The 22,571-nt window shown below is 33.9% G+C and overlaps 1 protein-coding gene across 2 annotated transcripts in view; it reads right to left on the reverse strand.

The window, feature by feature from the left end:
• Positions 1-9,041: 9,041 nt before the first annotated feature.
• LOC127841681 (uncharacterized) overlaps positions 9,042-22,571 on the reverse strand; it is a 255,857-nt gene continuing 242,327 nt past the window's right edge. Inside the window, exons 6-9 of one of the 2 annotated variants that reach the window (XM_052370739.1) lie at positions 15,871-16,020; positions 14,914-15,060; positions 13,205-13,406; positions 9,042-12,825 (exon numbers count right to left, since the gene is read on the reverse strand). In XM_052370739.1, the coding sequence (XP_052226699.1) occupies positions 12,794-12,825; positions 13,205-13,406; positions 14,914-15,060; positions 15,871-16,020 (531 nt within the window). In that variant the 3' untranslated portion in view covers positions 9,042-12,793. Of the gene's footprint in view, positions 13,407-14,913; positions 15,061-15,870; positions 16,021-22,571 lie in introns of both variants that reach the window. The other variant, XM_052370729.1, reaches the window with a different exon arrangement.

Raw genomic sequence — 22,571 nt, forward strand, 5'->3', positions numbered from 1 at the left:
AAAAGTACTTGTGGATTGAATCAACTTAAAGGTCAAGTTCCGATTGTATTACAAAAAACTGTTATTTTATAAATATTTCAAGCACGTACACTTTACAAAAAACCGATATTTCTTTATACAAAGGTAAAGCGCTTTATATATAACAATGTTTTATTATTTCTTTCTGTTTGAGTAAAAAAAATGTATAACATATAATATTTGTACATAATTTATAAAAAGAAATATAATGATACACGTGATATTTTATAATTTTGTTAAGTGCGAATGCGAATTAAATTACACATAATTAAAAACTGATACTATTCTGTCAGCTTGATTTATAAATCATGTTCCATCGCGCCAATGTATTTATCGTTTCATGAAATTGTGTATAAAAGCAAATCGATTGAAATTATGTCAGAAACCCAGCTTTTCACATTAAATGACCTTTAACATAACGCCAGCAGACCCAAATCAATACACTTCATTTATTCCAATCAGGTTAATAACAATTACAATAATAAAACAGGGAAAGTCTACAGTGTGTATTAGCAACCTGCTGTGGTGATCCCTATCGTATCAGCTCAATACACAGACACCTGGCTACTGTACTGGAAAAAATGGATTTACTGCCAAAATAACTGATTTCATGTATTGCTTAATTGTTGTGTACATTTACAATTAACAACGAGAATGGATCCACATCACCGTTGCACATTTTTATTACATTCTCAGTAATCAGTATAGAGATTATATAGATAAAGTGTGAAGGTGGATATTAGCTAATAAGATCCATTTTCGCATGACACTGGCAGTATAGCATGTAGTCTTATATAAATAAGACACATTTAAGACATAGATTAAATATAAATAAGACACATTTGAATATTTCATGCCTTAACAAAAATCAGCACGTAGTCACATATAAATAAGATGCATTAAGGACACAGAAAAAGACACATATGCACATTTCTTTTCTTTAAAAACAAAGCATGTGAATCTAAAGCAATACATTAATTACTGACACATTATTCTAAAAGTCGACAGACAACATAAGTTCAAAGAGGGAACCAAATTAAATAAGATCCATCTTCGCATGATACTGGTTGTATAGCAAGTAGTCCGTTGGCCGCAAATTTGTGAACAAATGAGTCGCGAATTCTTCAGAATTGTGAAAAAATTAGTCGTGAACTTTCAATAATTGTGAAAAAAACGAGTCGTGAAGTTTCAAAATTTTGAAAATTATTTTTGTCATGATTAAATGTAGTAAATGCAAGTGTAAAAGATTAATTTTATTCTTACGATATTTGGAATCTCCATAACATTTGTATTTACCAAATGATTTATTATTATTTATAAGTAACGGTAAAATGTCATTTCATTCAAATCTAATACTAAATTGTGCATTTTCCGACACGATCAAAATTGATTATTCAACACATTAAATTGAAGTGAACCTCTGCCCTCAATCTTAAAGCGATGTTATTGATATTTATATGATTGGCCGGCTCATGTATAAGACCCGCCTTTTTCCTGACGTAATCAAGAAATTTAGCCAATTGCGATTTATTTCACTTATATTATGACTCACCTTCATCGCACTTGACAAAAGAGGCGTTTACATTTTATGCAAACTAGTACAGTGCAATGATCAGCAAAACTCGTTGAGTTATTATTTCATATGATGCGTAAGTGCGTAACATTAATCAATTAAGCTCATTGGGCCTACATGTCCAAAACACACTAGAAATCAGAATACATGTAAAATAGTGATTTATATTATGTGTGTTTTCAATAATGTCGATTTTGTTTTTGAACTTCTTTTATTCGGAAATTTAAATATCGCCTACCATAAAACTGAAATAATGACCATTGGATTATATTTTCAATATACTTAGCATAAGAAACATTTGTTGTGAACGCATCTCCTTTTGCAATTTCAATGGATTTGAAAATGTACACATGTATTTAAAATGAGAAAATTAAAATTTTTGAAAAAAGCTAACAGCATAAACATTATTTATATTTGTGGGTGTTTTATCAGTAGTAAAGATTTGTTTACTATTGGCCTACTTAATAACATCAAGCTTCCGTGGGGCAGAGTTTGAGAGGTCGCATAATTATTGAACGGGGGGGGGGGTTATGGATTCAAATACCGCCAACATCAGGATGTTTTGAAATTCAAATATTGTGTTGATAATACACATTGGACGCGACAAGAGATGACGAAATTGAAGAAAAAAATGAATATTGGAAAGAAAATTATAATCTAGACATCAGTGATAACAATTTGATATTTAATAGCCTCGGATGGTTAAATGACAAATACATGACCGCAGTTTATGACATTTTACATTAACAGTTTCAAGACATAAATGGACTTCAGTCTACTTTGAATGTTGCACATTACAATGCCAATTTGACACACTGGATCATTTCAAATAAGATGAATAATATTGAAGGGCCTTCCATTCAGATTCATAACACTGGTTACGATCATTGGATTGCTTCATATCGAGACAGTTAGTATGCCATTCATGTTTTAGATAGTCTGAAATCAAACCGGACATTACATTCTTATGTTTAAATATAGTAATGTCAAATTAATGGTAATTCTGACTTCAAATATATCGATGTTAATGACAAATGAACTGGTTTTGTTCTCGGACCATACGTACGCTGTTGGTGTTCATATAAGTGTATTTTTAGGTAGACATGTGTATGCCTACTCGTATTACCAGTTCACAACAGTTGTGTGTTTTATAAATGCACGTATTAATGTACATATATATCATGCTAACTCGACTATTGAATTTTGTTTTAGTCAAATTATTTATGATACACGTATGTGTTTTTTTACATTATTGTATAAATGTCTGTACATCATTATGATGTAAATAAAGTTTTGATACTGTCTTAGTATATCACGCTTACCTTTTGGTTTCTTCTTTTAGTTAATGTAATTAGCGGTTTGGGTATAATATAAGAAAGTTGCATTATTAAAAATAATACTTACGATCGTCCTTATTTTTCAGTTTCCAGCAGTTTCCAACCTACCCATCTCTTAGCTAGATATTTTTAATTAGAAACTTTGTTATCATTAATAATAATTATTTAAACAATGTTAATTATTATTTTGTGTAATTTAAACAATAATAAATATTTAAAAAAATAAAATAAAAAATAGCAATTATTATTTTGTGTAATTTAAAGAAGTTGTACATTTTTTGTAAGTGTGTTCTTGTACATTTGTTATATTTATCGAGTAGCTTGAATTATATAATTTTTAAGAATTAAGTATTTTAAGTAGATCTATTACAATAATATATTTTCATGAGTAATATCATGTCAATTAACATTCCAATTCTTGTTTATAAAATACTCTAACACTTGCACATATTAATTATAATTATTAACAGTATGAGGTATAGATCTTATCATCTTATCAATCAATAAATCAATGATACTGCATTCGATTTTGCCCGCAGAACGGCCGCAGAATAGTGATGTCCGATTTTTCCGTTCATTATAAGTTTCAAGCACTTGAAAAATCGTAGCCAAATTGTGTCTGCTTTAAAGCCAAGGACTTACCAAATCTTTACGTGTTGCATATTGATGTCCACTTGACGGCGTGTGCGAGATAATGAGAATGTGTCTTCCATTTTCATTGTAACGCCGTGTAAATAAATCCGTATAATTAACCATATTTTCCAGCTGCTTTCTTCATATTTTACTTACGCTTCCCAAAGCTCACCGCACATGGATTTCTTTGATTGCTGTCATTCGCTGTATAATTTAGCGATGTTTTTGGCAGATTTCTGCGACAGACTTATCGGATGGGCTACAACTTCAAAACTTTTTCTTTTTTAAGCACCAATTTTCTGCAAAATTATAAACGTAATACTAGTCCAACATTACAACATTGTGCAAACATAAGTGAATTATTTTTTATCGATTTATACCGTCATTTCAATAGTTGTCATGGTCTAACTTTAATAAACATAATTTAACATACAAGTGAACGATACTCTTACAGCCTTAACACGTATCATAGTCTTTCGAACCTCTTAACTTTTGACACGTCAAATATAACATTGGAAATAGTGAAACATATTAATTATTATTATATTTGATCATTGGACACGTTAATCCTCTTTTGATAACAGATTTGAGCACGTTTCTAGCACTTACATATCATGTTAAACTGTCATGGCCGCCAAAACAAAGAGTACCTTCTTTCGAACCGTTTTTGTAATAAATTTCTTTCAATAATAACTTTTAAATTAGATTTAACTATAACGTGTGTCAGACGGCTGTCGTGGGATCTTTGATGACGAACATTACCTTAAACAATTTATAAATTCTGATACAGGATAGCCGACGTAAACTGGATCAGATTTCAACACGTTCATATAATCTTTATACAATTGATATTATGAAACATTTGATAAATGCGAAAATTCATTCTCGATTATTGGTTAACAAAACTTAAAATAGGCAGACCAAAATCTCAATATAATGTTTGTATTGGTGCCTGGGTGCAACTAGGTATTGATGTGGTCTGTTCTTATTTGTATGGCGAGTTGAATAACCGTGTCAATTACCTATAGTAGGCTTCACTACCAACAGATCACAAATAACTTCTTTGGGGCTAGATGATTAAGACGATACTGCCAATTGACAAAACTTAACTATTGAATGCAACAACTAATTACTGGTTTACTTTGTTTAGTGGCATATTATTGATTCCCGTTTTCGGCGTGGCATTATTTAATGTAGGCAATGGTGATTGTCATGGAGTTGAGAAATGAAATTTGTATAATTTACTCCATGAAAACTGCATTTAATTAATGTTAACAAAGTTTCAGAGTAATATTTACAATTAAAATGTTACCGGCAAACCGAATGTTCAGCAGGTTAACAATTGACACGTAAACTACGCATTTATATTTAAAGTGACGCTTCTACTATGCATACGAGTGACGTTTCAGCTACGCTTGCAAAAAACGACGCTTCAACGAGCGTAACACCCCGCGTGTGTCTCTACATTAGTACATAGTACGTTGGAATTAGGGCACCAGATGACATGTTTTTTCACGGCGATTGTTGCATTCACGAAATTAGGAACGGTCGTTATACCATCCCGTGGCTCATAAGTTAATGTACTGTTCATAAATCTTGTATGCATCCAGCTTACCACATACGCTTTTGCACAAAATGTTCAAGGAAATACAGAGAGTAGCGGTATTTCTGGAGGTGGTTACGCTGAGTTTGCATCACGCAAACGCAGTATTTTGAAACAAGACATCGGTCCTATTCATTCGTCATTATAGTTAAACTTGCTTTCAAGTTGGAATAAAATCAATAAATACACGCTGCACGAAAAGTCTGGCGTTAAATTTTAATGAGTGGTGTCATTACTGAAATCACCCACCCACACTTACACATTGTCTTATGAAGTTTTGTCCTGTTAAACCACACTACTAGCTAAAATACGCTCTATATTAATTGTATATTATTTACGTATTATTTTATATATGCAATTGCTATTGGCTTATTTTAGTATGAGTATTGCATTAAATTATCCAAATCACCAACTGTTAAACTGTTGTGCTTTTAAAAGAAATAAAGTGTAACAAACTGAATTAAACTTTAGCATGATTGTACACTTAAAACAGAACAGAAAAGTTTATTTCGACTTAAGGATATATTAATCTCATTGTCATAAAAATACATATGCAATAACAGCATGCGTTTTAATTCAATATATAAATAACATTATAATTTAATAGTTATTTATTTTTCATATAGTTCTTCAAACGATCTTAAATTATACGTTTTTCCTGACACCTATGCTGTTCAATCACCCCACTGCATGACTGTACGTCGCATCATTTATTTGTACTGAAATGAATAAAAGTCAACGTACATGTGCTTAAAGATGTTGTACTGGACATATCTGAGCCGTACTCTGTGTAAAAGGGGTTTAATGCATGTTCGTAAAGTGACGTCCAATATTAAACCGTGCAGTCCGAACATGCATATCAGGTACGATACTTTCCGCTTTTATGATATTTTTTGTTTAAAGAAAATCCAGTTTATGCGGCGAGTATCGTCCCTGATTAGCCTTGCGGACTGCACAGGCTAATCTGGGACGACACTTTACGCACATGCATTAAACCCTCTTTCACAGAGCATGGCTCATATTTTTATGCGCGTGTACGCATACGCTTTCTAAAACAAGCCCTGTATGTACAAAAATATTTCTGTCCGATAACAATGATTGTTGTTGTTGCTCGAATGTATATATATAGATCTTGATTTGTATACTATTTTTTGATGCTCATAATAAGAAAGGTGAAAGAATCCTAACTAAACTATTCCTTTAAGATGTTAATTGTATAATTAAGTCATCTCGGATACTATAATTGAATTTCAATATACATAAAAATCAGCGAAGTTAAACATAAAATATTTAAAAAGAATAACCAGTTAAAATATTATTGAAATTGAAAGATTAATTGAAAAACTTAAAAACATTAAAAAAATATATTAAACGTGCCATAGTGTTTGTTCATTTAGTCTCTTTAAAAACGAAATAATGTATTCGTATGCGCATGTGTGTACGCAGAAGCTTTCAAAAACAAGCCCAGTATATACGCAATACTCAAAATGTTGCCGTCCAATAACAATGTTTGTTGCTGTTGTTCATATGTTTAGATATTTCTTGATTCGTATATTATTTTTCGATTCTCCTTTTAAGAAAAGTAAAAGAAAACTGACTATTCCTTTTCGTCCTTTATTCAAACTTTAATTTATTTGGCTAAATATGACATTGAAATTAGATTATCATATCAGTAACATACAATAATTATGTAATAAGGGTCGACGCGGTTTTAATATGTAAACTCATTTCTTTTCGCGTCGATTTGAAACAGTAAAACACATCGATTTTACATAATGTAAATTTCAAACGTTATGACATTAAAACAGAATGAACAAAGAATCGCAATAATTATAAGCATAGTTGTAAGCGATAAGACACGAACATAAGCGGCGACACTAAATATAAATGAATGGGAATTTAAAATCCGGTTATCTCTCAGTCATATGCTTTTACGCATGTTAATTAAACACAAAATCAAACATAAACTTGCAAAACTCTTAAATTAAATGAATCATTTATAGTACATTAAGATCACGAACATGATATGGCCGTGTATGTAACAAACGTGAGCGTCCATTAATTATTTTGTTTTTAAAGAGACTACATGTACACATACTATGATATTTTGAAAGTTTTTTAAATTTATTTATCAATTACAATCATCGGTTAACTGATTTGTTAGTAATTTTATATATATTTAACTTTGCTCCTTTTATATATATGTGTATATTGATTTTCAAAGAAAGTATCCGAGATGACTTAATAAAACCATAAACACCTTAAATTAGCCTGGACGTCATTTACTTATCGACTTGCTAGAGTCAGTGATACAATTTAAATGAATTTAATCCGTTAAGATTTATTTTAAAACTTTGTCACATCTACATTCGAGTAATTTGTTCTGTTTCCAAACGCATTTTTTGTATTATAAATGACTATTAATATGCTGTACTTGGCATAAATGGCAACTGCAGATGAAACGCCGAGGTTTGCTATGCCGAGTCCCCGGCGATGCGGCGCGTTGTCGGCGATTGGTAAGATGCTCGGTAATTCAATTGCCATTGTTAAGTCTAGATCACCTAGGCTCCTGACTATATAAGGAATCCGGATTACCCGGAGCAAACCCCACCTGCCCCGTATGGGGACCACCAACCAAATCCACATGCTTTCCTTGTTCTATCCCCGCTCCCGGAAGCATGCAAGTTTTGTTTGTGGTCCCCATACTGGACAGGTGGTTTTTCCTCCGGGAACTCAGGCCTCCCTCTGCAACTCAACCCAAATTGAAAATCTTACAGTACAAATTGCAGCTTTAATTAATACATTTTCTTCCTGGTTTGAATCTAGTAGATAACTTAAGTAGGAGTACTGGGACGCACACCGGTCCACACATAATTAAGCAGCCTCGTGGGTTTCTAGAGAAGCCTAAAACCGTTTCTGTGGTTCACAAGACAAAACGGCAGAACACCAAGTACATTAAGCCTCAAACTATAAGTTGCGTCAATTGCAAATCGTTTGACAATTTTGTTGGCTACTGCCTCCGCAAGTCAAAGGCAACAGCACCAACAACATGTACATGTGAAAGGGAAACGGTCGTCGGTTCTGTAAGCAGGTCGCTATTCGACCGGAAAAATGAAGACTCATTTTGTTGTTGTCGAAATCTTAATCAGTTAACGTCATGTTTTCTAATCAGAATGAATAATATAGTGTACACAATTTACGTCATCAACGATGCCACCATTAAGGTCTGGGGCAGGTTTTACTAAAGAATTATGTAGCATTTATAGAAATATTTATAAGTTGCGTACTTCGGTACGTTTAAAATATAAGTTATTATCAATATTTGACAAACCGAATATTTATTCACAATAAAATTGATTAAAAATATGAGTTAATATATCTTATGTACATGTCCTTCAAATTAATTTAATTGTAATTTGTATGTTGATTGTTTAATGTTTTGGAGGTTTTTAACCGATCGCCTTAAAATAAAATTGATTCCTAGTACTTATGCTTTTCTACCGTCCAACTTTATGGAAAAGCATCGAATCAGCAAGCATTGTTCCAGTTTCTGTGTTCTGATATAAATGCACTGCATCATAATTGTACCAAAGAGTAAGTACTGAACAAATATTATTACATGGTTTAGTGTATGCGTAAGATTCCACGAACAAGCCTTCAATATACCAAATACTTAAAATGTTTTCGTCCGATAACTATGTTTGTTGGTATTGTTTTATAGAATTTTCTTGATTCGTATGATATTTATCTATGTTCATAATAAGAACCGCGAAAACAAAATAAATTGTGCCTTTTTAACCTTTATTAAAACTTTAATTATTTTGTTCAAATGTATGATCTACAATAAATTATCATAATAAGTTAACATACACTACACTTCCAACAAGAAAAAAAAGAATAATTGAAAAGAAATTTATGTGGTTTCACTTTTTACATTTGAATTGTTTCACGATCATCCGTAAGATTAAAGCATATCAGTATTACATAAAGTTAATTTTAAACATTAAAAAATTAAAACGAAATGAACAATACAACACGATACCTACTAGTATAAGTTTTGTTGTAAGCGATATGACGTGAACGTAAGCGACGCCGACAAAAATAAACTATTTAACATCTTTAATGTGGGTTTAAAAGAGCAGTGATAACCACACTCGATCCATTATTAATAAAAATAATCATATATAGTAAATTTAAATAAATACAGAGACAATATAATTGTAATTTATATTTAAAAGAAATAAAAGGAAAGTAGATGCATTATTATTGTTTAACAAATGATGTACTACTTGCTCATCATAGTTGTAAGCAGTTTATGATAGTTGAAGTTAATGCAACATCTCTTATACTCAACTGCAGCATGGTTATGGCAAATTCATTTGTGCAAATATGGGTAACATTGCAAGCAAAGCTGGAACTTGCTTTATCAATATTTAAGAACATAAGAATGATTTTTAAGTAATTAAATGGTTATGAAAAAAATGGGAAAACGTTTGAGGTATTTCGGAATGTTGGAATATAATTGATTGGTTTATGTTTTCAAATACTTTTATTTTGGATTCAGAATTCCATTGCCATCGGAAATGAGCAAAGAAAAAAACAACAAATTGCATGCCGTTTAACAGTTCTAAAACCTTTTAGTACTGATCGCACCAATAAAAATGCCTCTTGTAGCAATTTTATGAAACTTGTGCAATGTCGGTATAATGAAACCTTTTTAAAAGTTTACCAATCTATACATATATTATTGAAACCTTTTCCGTAACAGAGAGTTGCGACCAAACTGACCTTTCATACAATATTGGTTAGGCCCTAAGGCCTGATATAGCTAACAAAATCACAATGAATGATCTAAAACGGCACTGTACAGAAAAAAAAATGTATAAGAATGTTTGTTAACAAGTTCTATGAAATTAAATAGTATAAACTCTTCCGCTAACAATTTCTGAAGATTCAAATATGACAACATGCTGGATATGAAAAGTATTATGTTCAACTGCATTCACGCTGCATGCATGAGTCCAATTGAAGATTGACAACAACTAGACATCACAAAGACAAATCTCTCATCAATATTCAACAATCTCCTCAAATTTTCCGTTTGTAGGCGATTAAAAAAAATCAGAACATAACAGAACAGAACAAACAACACAACAACTCCAAAAATAATATGATAACAACTTCGATGAGCCATTCTTGTAAATCTAACTACAGTATATATATATATATACATATATATATATATATATATAACAAAGTCTCTATTGGCCTTGTTGTATTTAAACAAAAACGCTGTTTTATTTTTTGCCGAAGCTTTCGACCTCACGGTCTTCATCAGCGGCCATTTTTTATTTTCATATGTTTCATTATGAACGGAAATGACGTCGTGCGTTTCCGGCGTCAACGTTGTTTACGCGCCCTTTTATTAACGTTTATTCTTTCACGTTGATGCCATATGGTCGGTATGTCCTTAGGTTTGACTTCCACAATTGTTCCATGGTTTTGCGGTACTCGTCCGACCCGCTGAGTTTTTCGAGTCCCATTATTTGGAAATCATCCATGGAATGTCCGTCGGTGAAGAAATGTTCAGCTACCGGGTCACTGTGCTGTGTGCGAATACGCGACAGATTCAATAGATGTCGCTGGTACAGTGTTCCGCCGGTCTCTCCCACATACACGAACCTGCGACAGCGACGACAGTGGACCGCGTACACAACATTGGATGATTTGCAATCAACATTGTTTCTGACGCTGTACTTCCTGCCGCTGGGATCTGTGAAATATTCCGCCTTCATCATGTACGGGCAAATGGCGCATCTCTGCGCCCCACAGGGCCCGCTCATATTGGGTTTTCGGAAGAACATCCTATTGTGTTTTTTGTGCGCTAGGATGTCTTGCAGGTTGCAATCCCGTCTGAAGGCTACTAATGGGGGCTCTAATTATTTATTTATATTTATTTATTTATTTATTTATTTATTAACTTATTAATTTATTCAAATTTTCTCATGAAGTCATACATATTTGCACCCTGAGTAGCATAATGTCACCAGGATAACATTTTAAGCCCATAATAAAGCCCTCCAATCATTCTAAACATGTGCCAGTAAGCAGCGTTATTTCGCGGTCGAAAAGTCACTGACTCCTTATAGGAACGCCAAGCTTCTGACAAATTGCCTTCCAGCTCCCAACAATCTCCTATCATATTTAATGTGGTTTCGATATGATATAGATTAACGTCATTGGAAATCATGAAAATCACCTGATATTGGAGATATTGATATTGGAGATTTTTAAACGCACTGTCCATGTCACTGATACGTCCATTAAATAGAGATATATAATACTGTAGGTAATACATGAATGGCAATGAATCAACCACTGCATAGTCCATCCAGTAATGGTGTGGAAGACGGCAACTTGCATCCTCCACAGTTACCGTTCTGTAGCACTCAGCGACAAGCCGCCCCGGAACACAATTGATTTCGTGTCTTGTAAAAATCGTACACAAAGCAACTTCGTTTTGCAACATGTGTAGGAACTCTTTTCGGCGTCCCAGCAGTTCGGAATCAAACTTATTACTTTCGAGTTCAATGAAAGTGCTTACATTTATTACTTTGTTAGTAATAAGAGCGTCTACTTGCTTCAGAATTGCAGCAGCCTCATCAAAACGCCGTGCTGAGAAATATATCGACGCCAACTTAAGGCGACTTGATGTCACGTCGGAGATCAGAGACTTATCACACAAAGTGAAAATCTCCTGCGGTAATGTTTGATTGTTACCGATACAGAGCGATGCGCCCATTGCAGCCAGAACGGAATAACGGAATGGTAATATACAAGAGACTGCTGAACGAATTTGTCCCGTGCTGGATTCATAAATGGTCTCCAACTTTTGAATGTTCCGGGTTAGGTAGTTTATTATTGTTGATGTGCCTTCTGTCGTAAGGATTCCACTTCTATATGCGTAAAAAGATCCGCATGCGGCATAAATCAAAATACCAAACATCTTTCTGGCAACAACGATATTCAGTTCTTCGAAAGGAAGCCCATTTGTACTATATGTGGAATTCGATGATAAACGGTTACCAAGGTCGTCCATTTTAACATTATGCAAACAAGACACATCGTTACGGATCATATCCGTTAACAATTCTATCAAAACCGGAAACTCGTTCCATCGAAGTTTACCTGCAAATAAATTCACATTAACCGTCGTATAGTGAGGGCAATACCGCACCTTCAACCACCGCCTTAATGTTGTCAAACAAAATTTAAGGCATTGGATAAGATTTTCATCTTTCCAGATGCATGGAGGTGACATTTCCACGCAATACAACAACGTGGTTTTCATGTGAAACGTGCTTAAACGGTCGCCAACGAACGGCTTGAAAAACTCTTTTCTGATTATTTTCATGATTACGTAAACTTTAATTTGTGTCATTGAGAGGTCGAACATTAAAAGACGCTCCATTAAACTGGTAGATAACCTCCAATAAAGCTCATGCGAGTTATCAAACGTTCGTACTGTTATTGATCCTAAGTGTTGGCGAGGGTCCCAGTGTGTAGTATTTTCAACATACGCAGCCGAAACAAGGAATACCCCGCTATTCTTAAGCTGTTCCAACAATGTTAGGGTAGGCCAATGCCCGGGCTTTGGCCTTCTGAAAACGTATTGACAATCTTCAGGCAGTGTTGCACAGTGAAATGCAAAAACATTATCTACGTTATAGCCGCAGATGAGTAGCGCAGGACCGTGTTGAATATAGTCACGACCTACTACTTTGCACGCATATGTGATAAACGTTTTTAGCAAAGTGTTTTTAAAGAAAATCCGCCCTTGAGCATCAATATGAAGATACTGAAACAGATCCTCCGTCAAAATAGAATAATCAGGCATGAGCAATTGCAGACAGCAACACTGAGGCGGGAGTGACATGTCCGTTACCACTAATAGCTTTAGCTCAAACTGTCTGTCCGCGATATTCGGAATATTCAGAAATTCTCTTTTACACTCTAGACAATCAATGTCTGAGTCCATACCATCTGTCGTAGAACCTTCGCTTTGGCTTCCAAAATGATATCGATCGCAATCCTCGCCCCGTTCCTGCCCAAGGATGTTTTTTAAATCTTCTATATAAAGAAAAGTTGTCCTTCTCAATTGAATCGTTTCCGTATTGACGCCAATGTCACTAAGAGTCTTGGCAAGAGCCGCGGACGTCACAATACGCTTGTTTCCAATATTCTGAAGGAGAAATAACCGTTATGTTATATTGAATGTACTTATTGTATTGTTTCTAACTCTGCCATAGTTGACAGGTATTTGTGAAAGATTTGTGTCGACAACAGTAAAACATTTACGCATATGTTGTTAACTGATACACTGAAAACCCATGACTTAATGGGAAAAAATTGAGGCTATTTCCTTCGTAAAAGTTATAATTGCATTTATTATATACTAATTGAGATACTGGGAAAACATTAAAGCCGTTCCGATAACAATTCCTTAAACAAAATAGTCTTATTATTATTATCGCATCGTTTATAATATTACCGAATGCAGAGTAGTTAAATCGTTAAACGTCAATTTTATTACAGAGTTACAAAACATTATAAATCGATGAATTTAGAAATGAGATTAATACTTATTTAGTATTAACGCAGTTCTGTTTATACATACACATGAAGTTATGGTACACAAGCAATTAACGTTCATGATTTTAAAGACACAATTATGCCGTAAAAATGTATCAAATTATTTAAGTCTTAGCATAACATATCAAAACACGTTCTAAAATAATGACTATTTACCATCATTGGGTATTATCGACTTAGAGATAGTTCCTGTTACCACAATGGTGGATTTCTTTCAATTTCTTGCATTTAGGAAGACCTTTGAGGTATTTAAGAAATCATTGCTTTCAAATCTAAATTTACTGTTGTATCTTATAGGAAGCGGTAAAGAAATACCAGAACACGTATATAAGAGACTAAATAAACACATAGTATACAATGATCTATTAAAAAAAAATTAAATTATTGAATTCCGGTTTAACTATTCACTAATTCGGACAGATATTCCGGACAATCAAATGTTTCGGTATAATCGTATCGCTCTTTGTATTGTGCTATTATAAAAGTTATCTATAATGCGTTACTTTTAATATCAATGGTAAAGTGCAGCTGTATTTGACACATTTTTTAAAATTCCCTTTTCCTTGTCATAGCTACGCTTTATTTTTCAACCCAATCATTGTTTATTGACCATGACGCTTAATTTTTCCTTTCATTATAGTTTTCGCATAAATTATTTACAAGAACTTGCAAAACTGTTGTATATTGATGTCCATCAGACGTCGTGTGCGAGATAATCGGAATGTGACTACACCTTTCCACTGTAATGCCGTGTAAAGAAATCCGTAAATAAACCATATTTTCTTGCTGCTTTACACATACATACATATACTATTTTACATACGCGTTCTAAAGCACTCCGCACATGACGCTTGATATATCCGTTTATAATAAGTTTTTGCATTAATGTTTTAAAAAGCACTTGCAAAATCTTAACCAAGTGTTCTCTGCTTTTAAGCCAATGAGGTTACATATCTTTAACTGTTACATACTAGACGGCGTGTGCGAGATAGTGGGAATTTGTATTCACTTTTCCACTGTAACGCCGTGTACAAAAATGCGTACAAATAACCATATTATCTAACTGCTTTCTTACAGACATAGTATATTTTACATACGCTTTCTAAAGCTTTCCACACATGGGCTTCTTTGACTGCTGTCATTTCTTTTCCTTTGTATATTCTTGCAATGTTTCTTGCAGATATATGCGCAGAGCTCATCGGATGGGCTTCAACTTCAGCTTTTCTTTTTTTAGGACCGATTGTCTGCAAAATACATATACGAAATACTAGTCTAACGTTACAACACTATGCGAACATTAGTGAATGTAATTTCTCCATATCAATACCGTCAGCTCATTAGTTTCATCGCTGTGTTTTTAATAAACAAATATATAGTTCAAACAATATCAGCTGTGGCTTTGGTAGACTGACTTATTGATTGTTAGGAATTACTGAATTGTAGAGGCCTAATCCTTTGAACCATACACGAATTTGTTCTTTAAGTTTCTTTTAACTCCAAATAACAAAGTTTTTATGCATGCAGTTAAAAAAGTTTCATAAGTAGGCCGGCATCAATTTAATACACACATCTGTTGACCACTTGCGTGATTGGTTGTTCACCAGTGATAACAATTTTTTTTTATCACTTGTTATGATTTTTATTTTTATATAACATGTATATGTTAATTCTAATTATGTCTATACACGTATGTTTAAGACAAAGTAATGTCTTATTGTAAAATCTTATCAATAAAAAACTAGATAATAATTTCCTTATCCTTGTTTCAGCTACCCTTTATTGTTCGCAACAATTATTGTTCTATTGACAATGACGCTTGAATTTTCCGTTCATTATAAGTGTTCACATAAATGTTTTACAAATACAATTTTTTAACCAAATTGATTCTGCTTTAAAGTCAAGTACCTATCATCTCTTTAACTGTTGCATATTGATTTCCACTACACGGCTTGTGCGAGATAATGACAATATGCCTACAAATCTCCACTGTAATGCGTACAATTAACCATATTCTCTAGCTGCTTTTCTTAAAACAACATAGCATTTTTACATACGCTTTCTAAAGCTGTCCCCACGTGGGCTTCTTTGACTGCTGGCATTTGCTCTCCACTGTATTTTCTAGCAATGTGTCTTGCAGATGTCTGCGACGGACTCATCGCATGGGCTTCAACTTCAATAACTATTCGTTTTTTAGGACCAATTGTCTGCAAAAACCATGGCAATAATACAAAGTAAAACGTTAAAACATTATGCGAAGATTAGTGAATGAAATTTATTCCGATAAATACAGTGAGTTCAATAGTTGCCTCGCTTTATTTTTAATAAACACATATAAAGACTGACTTATTGATTGTTACTAATAACTGTATTGAAAAGGCTTAAAGCCGATCGAGTTGATGTTGGTATTTTTTCCCATGTTTGTTATGTGTCGAAAACAAGTGATTATGAGTCAAATGTGATGGTATGTATGACAGATGTGCGAACAAATGGTCAAAATTGGTCAGGAAATGCCCACATCAGTGCAAAGATAAATCTTTTCAATTTCTGTCCTGGACAGAAATGATCTAAATTTAAACACGCGGATCACATGTAAAATCACGTGACCATTGCATCATTGTTTACAACGCGATTTGCATGCATGATGAATAATCATGTCATTACCAGTTTAAATATATGCTGTCTTACACGTGCACATTTGGTTTGTCGATTTAATTCGTAAATACACTCAATCTGCTTTATGTCTTCATTTTCAATAATCGTATAACCCGCCCCATTGTTAACTTTACTATCGACCGCTTGTTTTCACGCAGTTAAATTTTCAGCTTTAAATCTCTACCGATACACTTTTATCGTCTGCTATGATTTATTTTTACCTTGTCAATATAAAATGCCCGTTAAAGGATCATGAAAGGTGACGGTCCGTAATTATTACCGATTTTTATATATATATTTACATATTTTATTTATAATGTTTATCATAACAAAATATACATATGCTATTGAATATTTCCATAAACAAGAAATATCTTTAAAAAAGATATACGGCGTTGATAGTTCAATGAATGATATCAAGGATAGCGAATGTCTTTTTCTGTGCAGTTCTTAGCTGCATCACACGCAGTATGGGATGTTACGCGTAGTTTTCGCTGCTTATTTTACATTATAACATATTGCTGGTCATAAACCTATAGATACAAAACAGAAAACCAAAAGAAGAATGGAAGTGAAATTAAAACATATGAGTCAACCGGCCACACGCAAAGTATCCGTATTTATTGGCGCGTTCTTCGAACAAAGCTGTTTTAGTGGCTGTCAGGCATTGCTATTTGATTCGATTTTTAACAGTATCGAGAATCATCGCGTGCATGCTTAACTCATTAGTCAATATGGTGGAATAATTATTGGTAAATTAATCAAAAATAATATTTAGCATTGTATTGTTGAAAACACATTAAGAATCGATTATTAACATACCATAATTATATTGCTGAATATCTTCATTTAACATATTTCTGGTCTAAAGAAAATTCTAGGTCACCTAGTTTACGGATATCGTCTTTATTATATAACGATTATTTTACTGGCCGCGAATTCCGGTGATGACCTGTATATAAACTCTGACATTCACACACTGGCCGCGAATTGACCCGATACCTCACGGGTTGAAATGCAATGCATTAAAGTGAGGCCTCGCTTCAACTGCTTTTTATACTTTTACATGTTAACAGGTTGACAGGAATATGGAAGTAAGTACTAAATATGAGAACATAGCCTTTAAGTATAAACGCTTTTGCGCTGGTAATTCTCGGAAAATAAAAGGTGCACGCACAAACTGTATTGATTTCGAGAGTTGAGTGTAAAACTGTTCTATCTATTAAGCCTTTTCATTAGAGATAAAATTGTTTCATGCAGCAAAACAGTGTTACAAAGACGCGGATATGTTTCCAATGTTGTGGTTGCATACTCAAATCAGCCAATGGAATAAATGAAGTGTATTCATTCGTACCTACCCGCGGGAAATTTTATTTGAATTTTATTGGACACTTACAAAGGTCAGGTAAGTTGAAAAGCTCGTTTAATACAGCTACGTCGAAAAATAAGCAATTCAACTTGTTTTGAGATCAAAATACAGTGTCCTCCAAGTAAATTTTGTTTACAAACACTCAGTTTATTTACATCGCTGTTTGCCGGTGTGTAGAAATACCGAAACCCCGTAATTACCGAAATCCCCCGAAATCCCCGTTAATATTAAGAACGCCTGCCGAATACCGAAATCCCCCATATTTACGCCTTAAAGGGTCAACATGTCATCGGTATGATTGTTTTTTGCATCGCTTAAATGTTAATGTGTTGATAAAGCATTCATATACTTGTATATATGTACGATTCATCTATTAATACTTTGTTCAATGAGTATTAAGATTATTTATGTTTTGAATGTTTATTCACTTGACAATACCAGGTATGATACATGTAGCGAAAGCATTTACATATTGACGCGTGTGCGCAGCGGGTTATCAGATTGCGTGCTGCTGGTATTCAGATTATCACCTTCAATCTGAGGCGAGTTAATTTACACCCCGCCGCTATTAAGATAACATAATCAACACATTCAATTAGTTGTAATATAGTATATAACTCCGCTGATAGTTTACCTGTGCATTCCGTTGATATTTCTTGTACCGACGCGCGTTTAAGTTCTTGTGTAGAATTACCAAAATTCCCGCTAAGAGGCAACGTATGCTCTCAATTGATGTTGTTCAAAACAATCTAGACCGTTTATGCAAAGAAACATATTGGATACATTAATAAAAATCTATGATTCCTAACGGTCTAAATAATAAACTGCTTTATGACATATAGAACAAAAACATAATTTACATATACATTTGATGTTTGTCTATTACTATGTTATTTTATAAAACACACCAGTTAACAGCGATGTAAATAAACTGATTGTTAATACAATTGACTTGGAGGACACTGTATTTTGAGCTCAATACAATTTGTATTGCTCATGTTTTATGGTAATCTCCGATAGCATATATATATATATATTTATGCCCAGCACTCGGGCGGGAACGGATTTTGAGAGCGATCATAGATGATCATGTCCGAGAAAATGTGTATTTTCGCTATTATTGCATAAAAAATCACACATACCAAAATAATTTTAAATAACATTGAAAACAATATGTTTTGTTCATTCGACATCGACAAAATAATTCTATTATTTCAATACAGTTTAAAGTTGTGTTTTACATATGCGTCGCTTGGTCATCATCCGAAATGACGAGGCTTTACCTTCAGATAGGCAGTTTTTTTATTTAAAATGTGTTTAAACAGTGGATTAATGCAAAGTTCAAATGCAGCAGCGCAAAGTAAGAAATGAGGAATTATTTTGGAATTTACAGCAGGAAAGTTGAAGGTACATAAACACTTACATTTTCAGCTTAGTCTTTTGAAAGGGTTGAGTAAATAACCTAAACTTCATTGACGTTGCCAATAAAATAAAGCTGTTGTCAAGAGAGTGCAGATGGTATAACATGAAAAGTGGATTAAAATAGTCATTATCAGTTCATGCATGAGGAAACTGGTGCTTATTCAGTTCCCCATTTATGCTTGGAAAATCGTCGAAGGCTAAATAAGGGAAGTAACTGCGCGTGGACCAGATTATGGATTTGAAAAACACATAACAGGGCTTGAACGGCACGTGAATCGCATTGTTAATACACGGTTTCTCCCGTTCAAGCCCTCCTTTTGCCAAGTTTCTGCACCCCGTCAGAGGGCATTATAGATAGAGTTTATGCAATAATACGCTTTTTTGAACGAAAATACCACACGGGTGATCCGAATTAACGCCTAAAAAATAAAAAAGTGATATTATTTATACATTCGATTTTTTTTACAAAAAAACACAATGCTTGGAAAATTTCCAAGTGTCTATTTATAACTGAATACAATATGCGCGTTATTCTTGTTCAGGACAGAATAACAATAGGTACGTGATTGGATATTTCTTGTGGCGTGTCATGACAGGTCAGCAGGACACTATCGAGTTCCTGATGCAGATTCCCGGTAAAGAAAATATGTTTGTGTTTACTTATCCATATAAAACAATCATACTATTAGTCATAACACTTTTATTTTATAACAAAAAATAATTTAAGACTTATTATTATGTTTTAGGCCACGCGCGTTGTCACGTAGACAGCGGGTTTGCCTGTGTTAAAAAGGCTTACAGACGAAGCGACGTAGAGACAATGAACGAGTTGGAAGCCGTTGTGGACGGATCGAGCAGCACTAACGCTGCAGTTCGTTACTGGAGGTCGTTCATAGGCGAACACTTCAATGCGCTACCTGACATACGGTATGTAGCAGTTATTACATTACATATAATTTACTGTTTTTTTTAAACGCAAATAGTTTAATAACAATCCTACTGATTTGGACAAAATACAAATAATAAAATGTGTCCTTCCACTTCAGGAAATATCAGTACTTTCGAATGTCATCTGCTGACCCCGGCGTTGTCATGGCGAAGACATGCAGCGATGGTGAAGAGACCTCTTTGTGTTTATTGAATAACCCAGGTTTCCTCTTCACGAACACCGACCGTCCAGTGCAGCTGCTCGCTCCTGGAATATCTGCAGCACGGCGCGACTACTTGCGTGATAACGTGCGACCCCTTTTGTCAGCTCGGGGTCAGGAAGTCTTCGCGTATTAGACAGAATGTGACATGTTTTATTGTTCTACCTGTGCTAAGGGTTGATGTAACCAGTTATTGTTAATGTATAATGGATTTTGTACGTTTGATTGTATAACAAAAATATATCAACATTCCGATTTCATTTAAATTATCCAACGAACTGCGTTATTTATTTTCGTGAAGAGAAACCATCAAATAATATTAACATATTATATGACATAACCAAACAGTAACACATTTACGTCATCGGTATAAAACATGATTAGAATTTTAAATAATGATAACGGACATTTACAAATAAAATACGAACGAAGTGAGTTCGAAAATAAAATGAAATATGACGCGACGTCAAAATAACGACGTAATGACGCTCACTTTAGACTCACACGGGTTAACGTAAATGTAAATTAGGTTAGGTTATAGTTGGAAAAGTATGACATTTTAAACATATATGGAACCGGAAAAGAACGTAGATAACGAAAATGAAAAAAAGTAAAAATCGAAAATGTTGTCATTTGTGCTGGTTTTCTCATGGCGCGATTCATATATATATATATATATATATATATATATATATATATATATATATATATATATATATATATATATATATATATATATATATATATATATATATATATATATATATATTGCTTTTTGATAACCTTTATATATAAATATGCAAAAAGTATTTAAAAATCGGTAATAATTACGGATCGTCACCTGTTATGAGCCTTTAACGTTTAATTCATGGGCGCAGCCATCTTTATTTGTATATGAAATTGACTTGATTATTGTAAGCTCGTGAATAGTGTGTCGTGTATGTACAGTTGTAATGCATGTTTTACACACGCAGCCATGTTTGTTTCGTATTGATATCGTATATGTTATAAGGGTAGGTTTCGTATTTGGGATGCTTTTAGCATTGTTTGGCACAATTCTTGCAAAAATCAGTATGGAAGAGCAATGGCGTAGCCAGACTCAAATTTTAGCCGAGGCAGTATCTTAGGTCATTCTAGGGGGGTTCGAGGGCATGCCCCCCCCCGGATTTTTTGTATACCTTGAACGTCTCTGGTGCGTTTTAAAGGCCATTTAAACCACATTTTATACCTAAATCATCGGAATCGTGGACGCTACATATGGCCGTTTAGTATCAATAAAGTTAACAAAAAATCTGCTACAAGTTTATTGTCAATTTTGGATTATGTTACCATAAACTTCAGGGGTGGCGAAATCAAATGTCCGAGTTGCCCGAGTCGTACATTTGCTTGTCCGGGCAACTGACTTTTTTCAATTAAGTTGTCCGTGGACAACAAGTCGGGTTGAGAAATACAAAAAAAAATAGATTGTATTAAAGCCGTTATTAAGTTTTACAAAACCGGATGTTGACACCCGATAACATTGTCAGTGCTATTTGCGGAGCAATCAAGCTAAAATATCGGCACTCTCCTGCACAGTGGTCTCGCTTATTCTATAAGCATGATAAGAGACCAGGAGGCTAGCATGCAGCATTTTCAACATTCGGCCCGTCTGTTTAATAGGCAGTGTACAGACTGGTTTGCTCGTTCATTCCGTATCTAAATGTTGAACGTTCGTCTTAAATCATAAAATGCATTATTAATACCAAAGGGGAGGTATAAAACCCGGAAATGTCCGGAAAACCCAGAGTGTGTCACATCGCTCCTACCTTACTTAATTTCTAGACTCACAAACTTCGGGACGTTGGGACGTGAAAAGCCGAAAGCCGAGTTAGATTACGTACAGTTCCGTTGATTGGGTGAAGTGTTCAGTTTGAATCAACTACAATTTATATTAAAGTTGAACAAAGACGGTAAAATAGTCATTGGGTATAAAACACATATATATATTGTATAATTTGAACATTACATTTTCTGGCTTATTTCATCTGCAAAAATGAAAATTATATATTAAAATACTGTTTTAAAACACCGCTGTGGTTTCAATCGAGTTGAATGGTAGACCTCACTACATACAATTACGACTGACTAATAACACTATGACGTATTTTCAGGTGAGCTTATGAGG

Source organism: Dreissena polymorpha, chromosome 8 (genome assembly GCF_020536995.1).
Source record: "Dreissena polymorpha isolate Duluth1 chromosome 8, UMN_Dpol_1.0, whole genome shotgun sequence".
Classification (NCBI taxonomy): domain Eukaryota; kingdom Metazoa; phylum Mollusca; class Bivalvia; order Myida; family Dreissenidae; genus Dreissena; species Dreissena polymorpha.